The 20,032-nt window shown below is 46.3% G+C and overlaps 1 protein-coding gene and 1 long non-coding RNA gene across 4 annotated transcripts in view; both read left to right on the forward strand.

The window, feature by feature from the left end:
• Positions 1 to 20,032, forward strand: part of LOC116947345 (uncharacterized) — an 87,451-nt gene that overhangs the window by 26,628 nt on the left and 40,791 nt on the right. The window lies entirely within an intron of this gene.
• The window catches only part of LOC142929359 (uncharacterized), a 34,323-nt gene continuing 16,767 nt past the window's right edge, over positions 2,477 to 20,032 (forward strand). The window contains exons 1-2 of the mRNA XM_076070583.1: positions 2,477 to 2,576; positions 3,236 to 13,273. Of these exons, the coding sequence (XP_075926698.1) occupies positions 2,477 to 2,576; positions 3,236 to 4,161 (1,026 nt within the window). The 3' untranslated portion in view covers positions 4,162 to 13,273. The remainder of the gene's footprint in view (positions 2,577 to 3,235; positions 13,274 to 20,032) is intronic.

Genomic DNA, 20,032 nt, shown 5'->3' on the forward strand with positions numbered 1-20,032 from the left:
AGGAATTGGCACAAACTAGGAAAGCATGGTGCATTGTTTGTCAAGGGTAAAAAAACTCCCATAACATTCCAATAGAGAGGATTGGCTTAGCTGCCGACCAGAGCAGGCGCACCAAATGGCCTTTTCCTGTTCCTCCTTATTATATTCTTAGCTTCTAATACACTTTAAAAGGCACGTGGTGTGCAAAAAACTTCACAACACATTTTCCCCATATTGTATTGTTCCTCCCTTGAGAAACGGCTGCTTTGGGGGGGGGGGGGGGGGCTGTGTGGGGGACAGACGGTTGGGATTAGTAAATGTTCTACCCTGAAGCCCCCCTCAAGTCCCCTTGCACACCCCCCCCCCGCCCGCCGCCCGGCATCTCACCCTAACCTTCTCCCTCCAGATCCCACTCACGCCCACCACATCCACACAGGAAGCTTCCCCACCGACAGTGTCACGTAAAAAAAAGAAGAGAGATCGCGCGGGCACAAGTTCATAACGGAGTCACGATCGTTAATCACGCGCGGGAGCATCGCACGAGTCGCCATGCCTCGTGTGCCCCCCCTCCCCCTCCCCCCTCCTCTTAGCATTGCTCAAGGAGGTATCTGCACTCCATCACGCTCTCCTAAACCAATGCCACGTGGGTTTTTTTTTTGTGTGGTGAGCGTGCCGGTACTTAGGCTCTTCACCTGTTCATGTCGGTGGTCGAGACTAAACAAAATCAGGAATCTGTATTTATGCTGGAGGAATCCGATGAGCTATGAAGCTCTTTTTTCATAGATGTCCAGCTGGGGCGGGTCAAAAAGTTACAACAATCAATGCAAAAACACGATAGGAGTGCAAATGATAGGAAAGGTAAGCAAATCAGTAACAAATAAAACATATTTTTTTATTTTACCAGGTAGAGCCCACTATGACAGAGTGGCAGCCAATGGAGATGATGTTCACCTCGGAAAACTAAAACTAAACTATATTTTTGATTTCACCAGGTAAGGCCCACTGAACTATATAGCTCGTTTTCAGACGCGACCTGGCCACAAATGATAGCCCAACAAAGTGGCTCATCACGTGAAAATAGAGCAGCAGCCAAAGACTCTGAACTCCTGATTCTAAACGTGGAGGGAGAAACTGTGAGGACCTGAAGGAAAAACCACGTGACCACGGGGAGAGAGAGACACGCAAACTCCAAATATACAACAGCTGGCATTAGGGTCTGGATCGAACCCACGACCTCCTGTATACCAGGCGAGGTAGTTAACATCTCGTCACTGTGATGATGATAGAGAGACGCAGTTTACAAATATACAGCAGGCGTCAGGGTCGGGATCGAACCCAAGACCTCCTGTATACCAGGCGAGGTAGTTAACATCTCCTAGCCACCGTTTCACCCAACCGTGTTGGAGATGGAGCCATGAAATCAGGTCATGTGCAGGATCCACCGGATTGATTGCTTCGTGTGACCATGACGAATGGCAAAGTGGATGGATATTAGTTAGAATGATTAATAAATATTTTGATATCTACATATCATGAAAAGATTGCCATATTTCCAAAGAGATAATTACTAATAAAGAATAAAAACTTTCATGACTGCATAAATTACTCATTGGTTTTTTCGGTAAAGTAACCGTACCGAAAACCAGTCAAACTCACCGAAGGGTTGTCAAAAACATGGAGAGACAAACCAGGGCAAAGTATTCAACTGTTTGCAAATGTGCGAATGCGTTTTGCCCCGACAGCTTCCACGCTGCTGATAATGAAATACTTCCAAAGACGAAACGCACACGTGACGAAAAGCGTTACATAATCCATGCGTGTACATGAGTTTTCGTAAAATGGTTTACGCTTTAGGTGGTCCATGCAGGCGAAGAAGCAGAGTGGCCTTGTTATCGAGTGTGCAGGCGGTGCAACTGCACTGGCACCCAGAGATAGAAAGGGGTGTGGGGGGGAGTTGTGAGGGCGCATGTCAGAGAGGAGGCCCCATTTCATTCCATGACCGAGGGTTCGATGCCAACCACACACTACACCACTGGTAAAGCAATAAACACCTGATACTGTGTCCGTAATGTATTAACGATGTTCTGCTAAAGCGGGCAGCCGTATCAACCATGAAACATTTGACAAGCGGCGTAAATCCATTCCAAAGGGCATGCCAAATGCATTGCCGTAGCAATGGAAGTGTGCAGGCGGTGCATCTGTAAAGGCCCTCACGGGTCGGAGGAACTCGGACGCTGGGCTAGGACGAGGGTGGAAAGTTACCCAGGAGGTCCTACCATCGCATTCCTTGTACCAGGGCAATTTCCCGCCACACTCCACCACTGGGCCAAATATTCCACCTCTTCGCACGGTGACGCGTTCAACCAAGTGTCGTCCGCGTGAATGTGAACCGAAGAGCAAAAAACTTCTCCGTCTTCGTCAAACTCTTCATTGGGGCGGAAAAAGAAACTCCCCAACCCTTCTTTTTTTAAGGCCCGGCAGGCTGAGGTCGTGCGCGATGGCCCTTCTTGAGAGCAGCGAGAGGGGGAGATACATCGTGGGGGATTTCGTGGCAGGTAGCGAAGAGGCGCGCTGGAGGCTACAGTACATCCAGTTACGTAATGGCGCAATATCACAGCATTACCTACTTGGCAAATGTAACACATAAAAAAACTAAAGAGAGTGTGCTTAGCCACGGGCTATGATTATATTATTTATGCCAAAGTCCACTATTTATTTTCTTATGTAACTTAATTATCTAAGGCTTAATTTTCTGCTGGTAAAAAAAAAACCTTTTTTGCGCAGAATGCATTTCAGACAACGCGCTAACACCACTATCTTTGGTATCATTTGACCCCTTTTGATTAATGTGAAACGAGATACGGGGACACACTAGACACACGCATGCATGCGTGAATGCATGCCCATATGTGCTCTCAGACACTCAGACGCACTCACAAAGACAAAGATCCCCCGTATAGCCTTTAACAGACTGTTGGGGCAAGTGGTGTTAGCGAGCACTTATGCAAGCTGGCACGCACACGAGGGGGTAGGTGAACAGCACCACGCTCGTCCGCCTTTGTCTCCCTCGTGGCGAGGTTTACACACCGCACGAGGTACTCATTTGCTGAGTCGACCTAGGGGAGGTCCAGGACCGATTCAATTAATCGTCGCCGGTGTTGGCCGCGAGCGGGAATCAAACTCGTGTCGCTGGGTTTGTAACGCAGCGCGTTAACTGTCGCACTACCGCTCCCCACACACTCACACACACTCGCAGACACTCACACACACACTCACACGCACTCACACTCACTCACACACACTCACACGCACTCACACACACTCACACACACTCACACGCACTCACACGCACTCGCAGACACTCACTCGCACACACTCACACACACTCACACACACTCACACACACTCACACGCACTCACACTCACACACTCACACTCACTCACACACACTCGCACACACTCACACACACTCACACACGCACTCACACGCACTCGCAGACACTCACTCGCACACACTCACACACACTCACACACACTCACACACACTCACACTCACTCACACACACTCACTCACACTCGCACACACTCACACACACTCACACGCACTCACACACACTCACACGCACTCACACGCACTCGCAGACACTCACTCACACACACTCACACACTCACACACACTCACACGCACTCACACGCACTCACACACACTCACACACACTCACACGCACTCACACACACTCACACACACTCACACTCACTCGCACACACTCACACACACTCACACGCACTCACACTCACTCACACACACTCGCAGACACTCACTCGCACACACTCACACTCACTCGCACACACTCACACACACTCACACACACTCGCACGCACTCACACACACTCGCAGACACTCACTCGCACACACTCACACACACTCACACACACTCACACGCACTCACACGCACTCACACACACTCACACGCACTCGCACACACTCACACTCACTCACACGCACTCACACACACTCACACACACTCACACACACTCACACACTCACACACACTCGCACACACTCACACGCACTCACACACACTCACACACACTCACACACACTCACACGCACACTCTCACTCACTCTCACTCACACACAACGATGATATTTTTACCTCCCCAGGGAGGAGAGAAATCTGAAGGAGGTGCAACCTCTGTCAGCGTCAATGTTTGAAAAAAAAATGCGTTAACACACGACACAACACATATTAATGATTAATACGTTCACCGCTGATGATTTATAACGGGTAAATTATATGGCTTGGGACAGGACTGACATATGATTAATGCTCAATGTGTTGATCTTAATGAGTCTAAAAGCATTACCATAACTACATGCTTTCCAGATTGCGCACTTTGCTAAAAAAAAATATCTATGCTTGGCAGTCAAGGCCAAGAGGAGTGTTTTTAGTTCATTCCGTAACTCCTTAACCCTCGAGGTCAACATACAGACTCTGTCACTCTCGCCCTGATGCTTATAATATTAACGAGTTTAACTTTGTTTTCATGTTACCAGGTAAGGCACACTCAGCTCCATAGTTCTTTTTCAGGAGCGACCTGGCCACAAATTATAGCTCCCCGAATTGGCTTATCGTGTGGAAATGTACAGCAGCCAAATACTCTAAGAGTGTTCAATCTTTATTTGAAGCTTTCGTGACGGCAGGAATCCATGCTCTTTCGTTCTCCCGCGTGTATCTAACTGTGGAAGGAAAAACAACCGGAGGACCCAGAGAGAAATCTTCGCTACCACGGGGAGAGAGAGACACACACAAACTCCAAATATGCAGGCATCGTCAGGGTCAGGATCGAACCCACAACCTCCTGCATACCAGGCAAGGTAGTTAACATCTCACCACCGTGGCGCCCCATGAGTAGAGGGCGAGGCGGGGGGCGGTATAGAGGGGGGAAAAAACCCAACAAAATTCCGTGCAATATCACAACACCGAGGGTGGCGGGGTTATGGGTAGGAAGGTGATATTTGTAATCGTAAAAATTGGACAGGTGCCGCCGGACCTCTAACACCGTCCTGCGGTTGATGGAGCACATTGCCGTTGGGGTTACGTACTCTGCGCTGGATGTGAGAATAGCCACAACTATAAACAACTCAACGCAACGCAACACATCACGTTGCGGGCACACGCCAAGGCATCATTATCAAGCTCAAACAAGAAGAATAACGATACAAATGGAAGCGTGCCCCCCCCCGTCCACCCATCTCTCTCGCTACCAATGATCAACGTGCATGGTAAGTGATTTTGTAAGTACGGCGGCTTTGGAATGTTTTTGTTTAAATATATATCAAAGTTTAATATTTTTTATTATTTTATTGTTTCCCTTCTACGTGACTTTACTGAAAGAGGCAAGAATATGAGTCCCTGCAGTCACGAAAGCTTTAAATCAAAATATATATCAAAGGTTAATTCAGGATGCAAAGCAGAGATGACAACATTCATTCGGGATTAAATAGTACTCAATATGGCAGTGGTATATAAACTGAGTCATCATTGGCAGCAGCAGCTGTGATCAGTCCACTGTTGGATGAAGGCCATCCCTCATGGTGCTGTAATGAATCAATCCATCTAGCTCCTGCACCTGATCTGCTTTCATCACTCCATCTCCACGGTGGAACATTCTCTCAATGTAAATGGATTACTTGAATAATAATGCCCTTTGTTTATCCAGGGAAATCTCACTTAAGTCTTTTATTTTTTTCAGAACGGTCCTGCATTGGGACGTTAGACAAATTCTATTAATCAGTGTTCAGTGTGTGGCAGGCAGCAGAACATACCTGGCTAAAACCGGGTGGGAAAGAACTGTTGACTTCTGTTGGATTCAAAGGTCACTTGAAGATATTTCAGACGTAGCTCTGTGGTATCCGCGTCTGTGGACCGTTTTTTTTCACACGAAAGATTGAACTACTCGGCAAAAGTAGAGAGAGAGAGATCCTAATGGTTTCATTAGCTCACGACATGCCTCCGAAAAAAATATTGGGATAAAATTAGGTGAATTACAAAGAAGTGGATATTGGGCACAATTACCTTGTTTTGTCGGATCTGTTTTAGCAAATCCACCTAACATCTGCAGTGTGACTCTAACAATCAGGAGCCGGTGGAGGCTGGATGGTATTAGCCGTCTGACATCACGGCCCGTTTCAAGAACTCAGCAAGTGTGCAGCTGCTGGCACAGCAGTGGTGTCGCTATATATCGAGCTTCCAGGAAGTGAACTGCACCCAGAACCCACGAGCAGAGAGAACGCGGGCAAGGGTGTCCTCGATCATTTTGCCCTGCGACCCGGGCCCATGCCAACCAACCACGCCACACCACTGAGATAACAGTACGTATGTTGAACTTCTTTCGCGCCGTACGTAGCCAACAGTGATAATTATCGGAGGTCTGGAGGGGGGTGTGGCGACAACAAACGAAACACAAATCTGGCTTTCGCCTGATGAAGCTGGTTGTAATTACTGGCGAAACGTCGTACTCAGATTGTAAATGTTGTGGATTTTCTCTCCAACACACCGGTTAGTGCTGTACTAGTCTACTATACACTACTATACACTACACTATACACTACACCACTATACACTACACTATACACTACACTATACACCACTACTATACATTACACTATACACTACACTATACACTACACTATACACCACTACTATACACTACACCACTACTATACACTACACCACTATACACTACACTATACACTACACTATACACTACACCACTATACACTACACTATACACTACATTATACACTACACTATACACTACTATAAACCACTATACACTACACTATACACTACACTATACACCACTACTATACGCTACACTATACACTATACACTACTATAGACTACACCATACACTACACTATACACTACACTATACACTGCACTATACACTACACTACACACTACACTATACACCACTATACACTACACACTATACACTACACTATACACTACACTATACACTACACTACTATACACTACACTATACACTACACTACACACTACACAGTAGTGTAGTGTGTAGTGTATATATCTCGGATATTGATAAGGTCTGTGATATCCCCAACCTGACTACGGCTTGGGAGACTTTCAGGTACACGTTTCTCCAAATTCTTAACAAACATGCTCCGTTGGTTAGATTTAAAACTAAAGGCAACCGCTCACCATGGTATGATCCTTTGATTACAAAGCTCATGAAAACTAAGGACAAGGCTTGGACATGTGCTCAGAAAAGTAATTTGGTAAATGACTGGCTAGAATACAGGATTTTAAGGAATAGATGCGTAAAAAAAAACGGCAGGCAAAAAATGCCTATTTTTCCTCCACTCTCCTGGAATCACATGGAAATGTCAGGATTTTTTGGAAAACAATCAAATCTATCGAAAAGGCATCCAAAACAGAAAATCTGCCCGTTGAGCTTCACCGAAATGGGGAATATTTTTCAGATCCCAAAAAAATAGTTGCCAATTTTAACCTTCATTTTTCTGAAGCTGGTAATCTTTTGATAATTTATTGGGAGTCACCCCTGCTCCTGCAAATTCCTACACCCCTGTCCAAACATTAAACGAATTTAGTTTCCAACCAATCCACGAAAGTAATGTTCTGAAACAACTGTCCTACCTCAAAGGGTCCTCCTCTACCGGAGCAGATAGTTTTCCCGTCTTTGCTCTACTAACTGTTGGTCACCTAATATACAAACCTATAGCCCATATTTTCAACCTGTCCATCAAAGAAGCATCAGTTCCTCTAGAATGGAAACATTCCTATGTCCGTCCACTTCACAAAGGGGGCCCTAAAGATGATCCCAACAACTACCGACCTATCTCAATTTTGTCCCCATTGATGAAATTTTTTTAAAAATTATTGAACTACCAAATTAGCAGTTTCCTGTCCACCAACAATCTGGGTTCCGGAAAAAATACAGCACCACATCTGCTGCATTAGACTCTTTGAATCAAATTTACAATAGCGTTGATAATAAGCAGTACTGTGCCTGTCTTTTTCTTGACCTGTCCAAAGCTTTTGATACAGTTGACCACAACACCCTGCTTAGTAAACTAAGTTGCCTCGGTTTTTCCGAGAACACAGTACAATGGTTAAAAAATGACCTCTTTTCTCGCACCCAAACTGTATTCACAGATGGTTGGAGGTCAAACAGTGTTAAGATAACAAAAGGGGTTCCACAGGGTTCCATCCTCGGCCCCCTCTTGTTCTCTCTTTATGTCAATGACTTGGGCACTGAACTGGATCATTCCAGGGTAAATCTTTTTGCAGATGACACGATACTGATTACTGCTGGCCGCTCTCCGGATGACGTGATTGCTAAGCTCCAGGGTGATTTCAACAAACTACAACATCAGCTAGTTTCTCTTAAACTAGTCCTGAATACCTCCAAAACCAAGGTGCTATGCTTCTCTCCGGGACTAAAGCAGGAAGTTATTTTTCCCCAATTACATTCCTTGAATAATTTTCAAATAGAGCAAGTCAAGATCTATAAGTATCTTGGGGTCATCCTGGATTAAAAACTTAGTTTTGAAGATCACATTGAGTATATTGGTAAAAAGACCAAAAGAAAAATTGGTTTTCTGTATCTACACAAGCACTGCTTCCCCCCAATGTTCCGTTTGGAATTGATAAAAGCTACCATACTGCCTCTACTGTGACATCGTGTATAAATCAGCCCCAAGTACTGTACTGAAGAAGCTTGATTCCATCTATCACTCGGCCTTAAGATTTGCATTGAACTGCCCATATAGGACTCACCACTGTGATCTCTACATTGGGTCAAACTTAACATCTCTTAATGTTCGACGGCTTGTGCACCATATCTTATTTATTCACGATGTACTTACAAAAAAATTCCGCAGACTACCTACTGGATCTCCTCTCTGTTTCAAAGAACAAATTTGACCTTAGGTCTTCGCTCATTTACCAGCTTCACATTCCCTATTGCCGTACAAAAACTGGAGGAAGGGCCTTTGCTATTGATGCCCCCAGGGTCTGGAATGCTATTGCCAATAAACTGCAACTTGAATCACTACCTATGAGATCTTCACTCAAAACTGCTCTAGAGGAGTTGTACAACCCTAGCTGCCATTGCTATTCAGTGGCCTAAAATATGGCTCTAGATTTTGGTGTTATAATTTATTTATGTAGTTTATTGTAAAAAATTCGGTCACAGTCCCTATGATCACTGTTACATTGGATTTATGGTTATATTTTGGTGATTTCGAAAAGTTTTTTTTTTGTTTTGGCCATGTTTTTGTTTATTGTAGTACGGAGTTAGACTGATATTTTTCCTGTATTTTCTGTTTGCACAGTCACATAATCACTTTAAGATGTTTTCTTGTTCATGCTTTTTGTTTGTTGCGGTTGCACCCGATTCAAGAGCCGAATGGCTCACAGGGCTATACCAAAAAAATGAACTATGAACTAACTAGTGTTGTACTAGTATACTACACTATACACTACACTATACACTACACTATACACTAGTGCTGTACTAGTATACTACACTATACACTACACTACACTATACACTACCCCTCTATAATCCACAAAAAGTAGTTCTAAAGAAATGCGCCTTCAATCTTGGTGACTTAAAAAGTGTGCTCGCTCCCAGTGGCTTCCTAATACCGGAAGGAAAGAGGCGGCATTCCAGACGGCCGCCGCAGAAGTGCATCGGAAGGCGCGCGACCGCGGTGCCCTCTGCCAACGTCTCTTTTCATCTTGATTTGAAGCTTTCGTGACTGCAGGAATCCATACTTTTTTGGGTCGTTCCATGGCTGAGCCAAAAGCCCGCCGGCCGCCTCCGCTGATGACCGGAGTTCGAGCGATGTTTGCTCTTTTACGCTCCTTGGTGCGAGATCTGGCGACGTTGTTGGTGGTTCGTTTGTGGCAAGCACGCTGTGGTTTCGCGCACGTGTGTGCGCGCGTCTGTGTGTGACAAGTGAGACATTATCACGCAATTCGTTGGGCGAACCGGAAGCCAAAGAGGGTGGGAGAGCGGGCCATGATGATGGAGGATCCCGCGTCCGATATAGGCTCGTGCAAGACAAAACACAATATTTTACAAGCGGCCACGTGAACGGCAGCACTTACAATTGACGCAGTTCACTCCACTGGACGTGACTACAGGATTTCAATTCAGCCACAGAAGTGTAAAAAGTTGATTTCATAGCGTCGGGCGATAATCACGGAAATGTACGTTTATTTAATGAGTCGTCACATCCATGGGGGTGGGGGGGATGGTAAATTGCCAACGTCTTGGTGAACTAACGTTCACTGCAAGCTGGGGATTTTTATCCAAATGTTTTCGCATATTAACAACGACAGCGGCAGCAGCAGACCAAACTTGATGACGGCGATTATTACAACGGATGTTTTAGTCCAAACCACACACAAAGCCAAATATCCCCCTACAGACATACAGACTGTGGAAAAGTGCTGTTAGCAAGCGCCTATGATGGACGGCGCAGCGTTACGAGTGGGTGGTGTGGCCAGGACCACAACCACCATCACTCCTGGGCTGCCTTTGTCTCCCCAGTATTGATGTTTACTCACATTCTCCAGGTATTCACTTGAGGCTGAGTCGACCTAAAAGAGGCCCCAGCACCGGTTCAGACATTCGTCGCAAATGTTAGCCGTGAGTTGGAATCGAACTCTGGTTGTCGGGTTCGTAGCGCAATGTCCTAACCACTACACTATTGCTCCCCAAATTACACGACATGACACAGCAGATGCATAATAAGGTAGTGGACGAAGATTGATAACATGCAACTCAATGAACCTGAATTCCCAGCCACGCCTAACGTCAGTGGTGAGCGATATCTGAACCAGTTCTGAGCTCCTGCCACCCACTCACACTTTAGACTGTTTATATTATTTTGCTGCTATAAATGTCCAAATGATGGGCCACTTTGTTGAGCAATCATTTGTGGCTCGGTCTCTTTTGAGAAATAATGTAATACATCAGTGAGCTTTGCCTGGTAGGATGGGGATGGTTTAGTTTTATTTGTACGTGTTTGAGTGTTTTGTTTAGCTTCATTGTACTTTGCACTCCTGTTTTTGTATTGTTTGTTGTTGTAACGTTCTTACTCGCCCCGACTGGACATCTGTGAAAAAGAGCTTTACAGCTCATCGGATTCCTCCAGTATAAATAGATTATCCGATTCCGATACTTACCAGCATGGCGAGCTATGGCCTAACAAAACTCCCCAACACCAAAAAGGCATGGAGAGTTAAATGCCATGGCCATCGACTGTGCAGGCGGTGCAACTGCCCCAGGGCCCGGTCGCTGGTACTACGAAAGAATATGGACGCGGGGTGTGGTTGGGCCCAATTCATCCCTCGCCAACCACGCTTCGCCACTCACTGGTGGGGGAAACCTTCATCCAACAGTGGATTGACGCGGGGCTGTAAATTGTTATTATTATAGAGGACTACTTAATTGACCGTTGCTTTCACTCCCTGCTGTTTAGTGCTTTTTTGTGCCGGTGCTCGCTGCACTGCAATTGCCCCGGAGGTTCGTGAGAAACAGCCCTAAAATATGTTTTAGCCTCGCAACCTCCTGGGCGCCTTTCACCCGATTCGAGCGCCCAAACCCACCTCACGCCAGCGACGTGCACGTTGTTTATTATTGCCACTGTCAGAGCCATTAATGCAAGCCATTTTGTTTCTTGGGTCATGTGTAAGCGCGCGCACGTGTCTGTGTGTGTGTGTGAGCACATTGGAGGTTTATGCGAAGAAAGTGGCCCTGATATGCGGCGCTGAGGATCTGCGGACTAGCTCTGCAGCGCGGCGTTCCCCCGACGAGAAGAAGAATAGCAAACAAAAAAAATTCTAAACAATCGACGAAACTGTTAATGCTGCCACCCTTTTGGCGTGAATTGGACCGGCTGGGAAAAGATGGGAACACGTTTCCACCACTATTTCCCAGCGGGAATACGACTCGAGTGCACTCTTGCTAAGTGCAATTCTGTGGTCAGCAATGCAGGCGGAGGTCAGTTAAATTCGATCTCCCAGCACCGTTTTTTTTAAATTCACCTGCCGGCCGCCTCCGCCCACCCAAAAGTAGAAAGGGGAAGAGCACAGTTAAGTTGATCGGCAGGTTCGCGTGTGGGGGTGGAGGAGTGTAAAGTGTGGGTATTCCCAGCTCCTTCAAGACGTCTGGCCAGTAAAGAAGAGTAGGCCAACTAAAATACACTCAAGAGGTGCTTTCCAGAGCTCCGTCTAGCAGACTTCAGCTCGCGGGTGATCTGACCGAGCAATTGCAGGGCTGCGCAATGTTCACTTTACGTTTTGGCTTCTTTTTTTTTCTCTCTAAGTGCTTTAGAAGGAGTGACGCATGGAGATGCAGACGCAGAAGAGGAACACAGAGAGAGAGAGACCATCGTTGGTCCCTGCACGCAGGAAATGCAGTCCCTGGGCTGTGATGTGACTTTCCTAGGTGCAAGTTCAAAGAGAGCGAGAGAGACAGAGAGAGAAAGTGTTATAGTAGTAATAAAAAACGGCACGCCGAGGCGAATGCCGGTCAGCAATTCTTTTTAATGCTGTGATTAACGAGCTTTTATTTTTAGACCCTTTGTGCAGTGGGCATTTTGTTTGTGTCGCCCATTTCCCTGGGCTTCCCTCGAGGCCTAACGTACACGCAGGCGCACATAGAAGGGACCGACAAAAGGGGACAAGCGCTTTGGCCTTCTCCGAGTCTCGCATTCAAAATAAATTGGCATTACGAGGGGGTGCGCGCGTTGCCTGGCGTCCCGTTTTGTGTTCTATTTCTTCTCTCCACACCACTCGCTCAGACCACCCCCCGTGTTCACGGTCACGTCTTTAAAAAAAAAAAAACAGCGCATTGTACTTGACTTAACCCACAATAGAGGTTCTTGTTGGGTTAGATCGCGTAAAATAAAAATGTCGTTAAACCAGCAGGTGATGAGCAGAATATTTTTTTTGGGGCGAGTTCTTAACGACTCAGGGGCTGTTCCTATTGACTGGCAATGGTTTATTTTTTTTTATTTTCGAGACATGAGCATCGTCGGCCATGCTCTATCCACTGCAGGATGAAGGCATCTCGGAAGCCGTCTCCAAACTCCTCACTGTCTTGCCGTGCAAACGAACCATCTAAACTTCTGCTGCTCCATCTCACCCGGTGGGCGTATTCGCGGGCACGTTCCCTCCTTTGGTCTGCCACTCTGCCGTCAATCTTCACCTGCCTTGCCAAGGACCACGTAAGCTTGCCTTTGGTCAATGCTATGCCTCCGACTCGCGTGCGGTTCATAACCCACGTGTTGCTCACCTCTGTCTCGTGAGTGCGACTCTTTAAGTGCGTGGCTCTCCGTGTTTGTTTCGTGCACTCGTCAGGCTTTTGTGGTCTGTCTGTCAGATTTTACGATCCATGTCACAGCAAGGACTGCGCCATGATCAAAACAACTTTCTTCTTGAGGTAACTTTCTTCTTGAGGTAACTGGCAAAAAAAAAACCCCATCAAATAATATGTAATGAAATTAGTTGGCAGAGCAAATGATTTATTACGCATACGCGTAGATGTTGTGGAAGCATGGCTTGTTTCGACAAGACTTGATTACGTGCCATATTCAGGATGCTGAAAGCGGATGGTGATGTAACGTTTCAGATAAAATATGTGCATAAATCAACACAGCTCAAATTATTAACGGGGGTGGGGGGGATGGGGGGGGGAATAATCAATTAGTATCAATCATTACACTCATAATACATGCATCTCATTGCTTGTATGGACGTTGATTTCATTTGTGTTTGTCGTTTGCCATGGGTTAAGTCACCCCTGCAGCCACGAGGGGTACTACCATTTGTGATTCTTGAATCACAAACCTGAATGGCAATTGACTCCATCGCCGGGCAACCAGAGGGTGAATTGTTGCGCCAACATTGACACCACTGCAGCATTGACAAGCTCTTTACATATGGGAAACAATGTAGTAATTCAATCAACGAATAACTACTTTTAGAATATGGCAATGCAGCATAGGTGTCTAGTATTATGATGATTATTTTTTTTTAATAATTCATTATCAAGAAGTTTCATTTCACACCTACCTGATCGCAATTACACAAAAAAAATTCGCCTTTACAAAAAAAAGCTCCCCGCGCATTATTTCTGTAAAATGTCTAAAAACGTACAGAAACAAGGAAAGGTGGGGGGGGGGGGCATGTAGGGGCAGGGAAGGGGGGGTGAAAACACGAGAAAATTAGGTAGGAATATAGAAGATCTTCAGACGGGACTTTTTTTTTAACATTACTAAGGAGCGTAACCTGTCTTTAGATCTTTCGCTTTTATATGCCATTGTCGCCCTAATTATTTGCCATTCCTGCCAGGTTTGGTTACAAAGTCACAGACCACAGTAAAGGGGCCCTGTTATGCGTGTTTTTTTTTGTTCCTGGCATATCAGTGGACAAATTGGGCCCTTGTTAAAGAGAGACCTCAATCTCTCTTCAGCTGCCGCGGAATCTCTCCCGCCTTCGTCTTTGTTTCGGCGCCAATTCTGGAGTCGCTTGTCTGACGACGGGAAACCTTCCCGGCTCTTTCTGCTTTTTGACGACGAAAAAAATAAACCACAAAGGAAAGACTGAAACGTTAGGCATTGCCCAAGTTGCATTTCCACCGCTGTCTGCAATGTTACGCAAATGTGCGAGTAACATTTTTTTCTTTGTTTTACATACAGTGAGGGAAAAAGTATTTGATCACCCTGCTGATTTTGTACGTTTGCCCACTGACAAAGAAATGATCAGTCTATAATTTTAATGGTAGGTTTATTTAAACAGTGAGAGACAGAATAACAACAACAAAAATCCAGAAAAACGCATGTCAAAAATGTTATAAATTGATTTGCATTTTAATGAGGGAAATAAGTATTTGACCCCCTCTCAATCAGAAAGATTTCTGGCTCCCAGGTGTCTTTTATACAGGTAACGAGCTGAGATTAGGAGCACACTTAAAGGGAGTGCTCCTAATCTCAGCTTGCTACCTGTATAAAAGACACCTGTCCACAGAAGCAATCAATAAATCAGATTCCAAACTTCAAATTCCTCACTGTACAGTACAGACATGACACTGCAGCTCGTGAGAGGTGGCGAGACATTGCAGAGGCCTTCATCCAGCAGTGGGTTGAGGGCAATTATTTATGATAAGTATACGCTCGCGGAGAATTAATTCAAAACAAACATATGATTGGAATACATTTGAAGTGTACGATTGTAACCACAGTGACCTGTGTCCAGATCTTTTGTCACTTCGCTCCTGGATGAGGGCCTTACCACACTGACCATAACTACACCACGCTGGTCACAGTGTGGGTTGGGTCATCATCATTTGGGTTCCCTCAAGGTCGAGTATGATGATCTTCCATGGACAGCAATGATGGCCAGGGTTTGTGGGTATGCAGGTAGCTGATGAGGCCGATCCTGGAACCACAGGGGGTGGGTGGCACAGATATTGGAGGATATATCCACAGTACAACAATGGATTTTGCTACACTGCCCTATGCTCCCCACAACCTAGGCCCACAGCTAATAACAATTGTTATCTATCTTATGTATATGTTTTTTTTATGAGCATTTCGTATTTACATTTAACATCATTCATTGATTCCTTCACCAATGATTGAGGACTCGGTCTCCCAGACTGCTTCCTCTCAGACATACTGAGGTCACAGTGCACTCACCCACCCATCCACTCACTTACCCACTCACTCACCCATCCACTCACCCACTCACCCACCCACTCACTTACCCACTCACTCACCCACCCACCCACTCATTTACCCACCCACCCACTCACTCACCCACCCACCCACCCATTCACCCACTCACCCACTCACCTACTCACCCACCCACTCACTTACCCACTCACCCACCCACTCACTTACCCACTCACCCACCCACTCACCCACTCATCTACTCACCCACCCACTCACTTACCCACTCACCCACCCACTCACTTACCCACTCACCCACCCACTCACTTACCTACTCACCCACCCACTCACTTACCCACTCACCCACCCACTCACTTACCCACTCACCCACCCACTCACTTACCCACTCACCCACCCACTCAGTTACCCACTCACCCACCCACTCACCCACTCACCTACTCACCCACCCACTCACTTACCCACTCACCCACCCACTCACTTACCCACTCACCCACCCACTCACCCATCCACTCAGTTACCCACTCACCCACCCACTCACCCACTCAACCACCCACTCACTTACCCACTCACCCACCCACTCACTCACCCACCCACTCACTTACCTACTAACTCACCCACCTACCCACTCACCCACACTGCAGGTCACAACACTTCTCTGTTTGCTTCTTTTCCTCGCACTGCTCCACTTTGAAATCCTCTCCCATCGTCTCTTTTCCCCAAGCTCCGATAATAACCTCACTCACTTGAAGAAATGTGTCACACTCTTATATCTGTTACAACATTGACGGCGCTGTGTTGTTGCTGAACGCTTCACAATTAAGGCTTTTGGGCCTATGCTCTGCAATTAAGTACAAATTAACATGGGATTTAATCGTTTTTAAGGATACATTTATTGAGGTGTAATAATCAATCACGTTTAATGCATTGCCTCTTGAGATTTAGAGTATATTTCACGTGGCAAGTACAATGCAACTCTGATCAACGTTGAAACAATCACGATAAATATAGGGTATTGGCAATTGTGCATTCAAAAATGACCACACGTAAACACAAAACATTTTACCTCACCCATTTTGCTATAAGTTACAAAACAAAATTGCGCTAGATAGAAATAAATAAAACATTGTTTTTCGTGGTTGCTGACCACAGGGCCCCCAAATGTTCAAAACTCCCAAGCGGCCAGCAACAAACAGGCACGGTCGATTGTGCAATTGATACACACTGACGCTCCTTCTTGAATTGAGCGAGGCTTTAACCAACTTGGGGTAGAGAAACGATGGGCGGAAATTCCAATGTCGAGCAGCGCGAGGAGAGAAACAGGAGGCAGAAAGGGATCGTGGGCCTGCGGCGTGGTGATGGAACACAAAACATGACGAAACAGTTCCACGTTGAGGGCTTGGTCTGGTAGAGCGAATCCCTCAACACGTGTGTGGCGAAAAAGCAATAAAATATATTATATATATTATTATTTTATTGTTTCCCTTCAACGTGACTTTACCGAAAGAGCTAAGAATATGAAATAAAATGGAGTTTGGTAAGTAAAAAAACAACACACAAAACATCCACAGCAGCACACATTTGAATGCCCAGAAAGCTGGCCCCCCTTATTTTTCTTAAGTCAGGCCTAATAAGGGGTGGCTGCTTTGATCGGATAAATACTGAGTGACTCTGAGCTGGTGGTCGTGTCGAGCAATCAACATGCTGTAGTAATATCGAGTGTCGGCTTTTTTTGCCGTCCCAAAAAGAACGATTGCAAAAAGGGGGCCTCCTGTATTGAACTAACTTCTGTGATTAAGAGGACAAAACTCGACACCCGGCCATTTTGGAAAAAAAAAACATATAATTGGTTTATGCGGTGCCCTAAACAGATCATGAACTACAACAGAATTCTTGTAATTTTGTTAAGAACGCCCCGCGTGCATTCAGGTTCATTCAAGAGGAAACAAGAGGGGGCAGAGAAAAAATGCGCGCTAAATTTAGCGCGCCGGTCTCGAATGGAGACTTTTAAACTGTGTCGCGTTCATAAACGGAGGCGCATTAACGTCGCGTGCAGCGTGAGCGCTCTGCGAGTCGCATGCAGAAATGTCTCATTGTGAACGCGGGCAGCCTAATCGCTTTTGAAATGAACGCATTTAGCGCGGTATTCGTACTTTTTTGTTCAACCTTGATTAAAATTCGAGAGCAGCAATTGCGCAGCATTCATTACACGCTCTGCGAGAATTCTAAATCTGTAATGAAACTATTCTCAAAATGCATCAACCTCCGAAAAGTTCCTTTACGTTTTTTTCTCTCATTAATTCCATTTCACGAGCATCATAGCGAAATTAATAAGGTTAAACGCAACGCCAAATGTCATGACAATGACAATTCCACTGAAAAGGGTTTGACAGAATGTCAGTGTTATAAAACGTCACAATTGACCATCCTAACGCCAAGCTAACGTAACCTAACGCTGCTTTTCAAACAACTGCTGTAAAACTTAACTGATGAGCGTTAACATTTGCAGGTTCAAAGGTTGTCACAAAGTTCTGAAAAAAAATTTCTGAAAAAGTCCCAACTCGGTGTTCATTTTACTCCGAGTCCTGCGTGTGCGTGTGTCTCTGTGTGTGTCTGTGTGTGCGTGTCTGTGTGTGTGCACGAGAGTGGGGAGCGGCAGTGTAGCAGTTAGCGCTACTCTGTGCTGCGACCCAAATTCGATTCCCGCTCACGACCAACACCGGTGACGATTATGATTATCTGAACCGGTCCTGGGCCTCCCATAGGTTTATTCAGCCTCAAACGAGCACCTGGTTCGGTGTGCAAACATCGCCACTGGGGAGACAAAGGCGGCCAGGCATGGTGTTGGCCACCAACACCCACATGTGCCATGCCGGCCTTCATAAGTGCTCGCTAACAACACTTGCCCCAATAGTTTGTTCAGGCTATACGGAGGATCTTTTCTATTTGTGCGCAAGTAAAAAAAAACGCACTCGCAGCAATGCCCTGGTTTGTCATATTAACATGGTCATGAGAAAGCTATGGCACGCAGGCTGGATAGAGGACGCCACTTTATTTCATTAAACCCGCAGCCACATGACGCCGACCCATTGCCAGACTGCAAGCATCTTAGCCGCACTCATCGGTTGCTAGAGGGGAATACATTCGACCAGGCAACAACGCTGCGTTTCAAATTTTAGCGCCCCGCTCGGCCATTTCTGTCACAGCAAGGGCCACTCGCAGCGACGGAGCGCGTGCGTGCTAAATGTGCGCCCAAAAGCATTTGAATGTCCTATCTGGCCGTCGGTAAGGAAAAGGCTCCCCCCGACCCCCTTGCGTTAAAGCGCAATGTAACGCCGTCAGTCTTCGCGCAGAGCTAGAGAGAGCGAGCGAGAGAGAAAGTGACATAACAAACAAACAAAAATCCCATTCTCAAATCTTCCGTGGCGCCCCCCCCCCGACAATTCACCGGAGAGTCGCACTGTGGAGTGACAAATGAAGGAGGACGGGTGCAGTTTGCGCGCAGCTGTTGATGCGCCGTCTCATAAGAAGACGAAGACTGTGGGGATTTCGGCTGTGGGCGAGGGATGAGTAGAAGTGGTGGTGGGAGCGGGGGGGGGCGAGAAATAGAGAGAGAGAGAGAGATGAAGTGCAGTGCGGGGGTGGTGGTGAGGGGGGGAGGGCTTTGAGAAGGAGGCCTCCTTAACGCGAGGTGGCATCGCAACCGGCTGTCGCTTTACACCAAAAGTTAATTAAATCCGGGACCTCATCATCTGCCAGGAGAGGCTGCGCGCCGCTTTGCAAATCGCAACCATCGACTCGCATTATACGTCACGTCCCTCCGCCAGCCAGTCGCGCAATTAGCATTCAAATAGGAAGAGTCAAAGTCACTCAAATCACCGCGAATAAGTTGGGTAAATATCGCGCCTGCGTGCGCGTGTGTACACTCGTGGGATTGCACGTTGATACAAACACGCACACCTGGACGCAGCAACTTCGTGCGTGCAAATCCCAACGCATGTGAGCGTACACGATGGCGTGTACGCAGACGCACTCATGTCGATCAGCAATGGGCGTGTGTGCCAGGGCTTAATTTCTCAACGAATATTTCCTGAGCCGTTGGTAAACTGCGGTACACTCGCGACCCGCTCGCCGCAAGCCATACATAGCGAGAGCTATTCTGCATGGAGTGTGCTGGATGCAGAAATATTGTCTGGGTCTACTGACCCAGATGGACTCGGCTAATATGGTGCCCTGGGTCTATCCATGGCGTTGAATATATGTATATTTTTTTTGTTTGTTTAGAATAGTTTAAAG

Source organism: Petromyzon marinus, chromosome 29, assembly GCF_048934315.1.
Source record: "Petromyzon marinus isolate PM22_M1 ecotype Great Lakes invasive population chromosome 29, UKy_Petmar_22M1.pri1.0, whole genome shotgun sequence".
Lineage (NCBI taxonomy): Eukaryota > Metazoa > Chordata > Hyperoartia > Petromyzontiformes > Petromyzontidae > Petromyzon > Petromyzon marinus.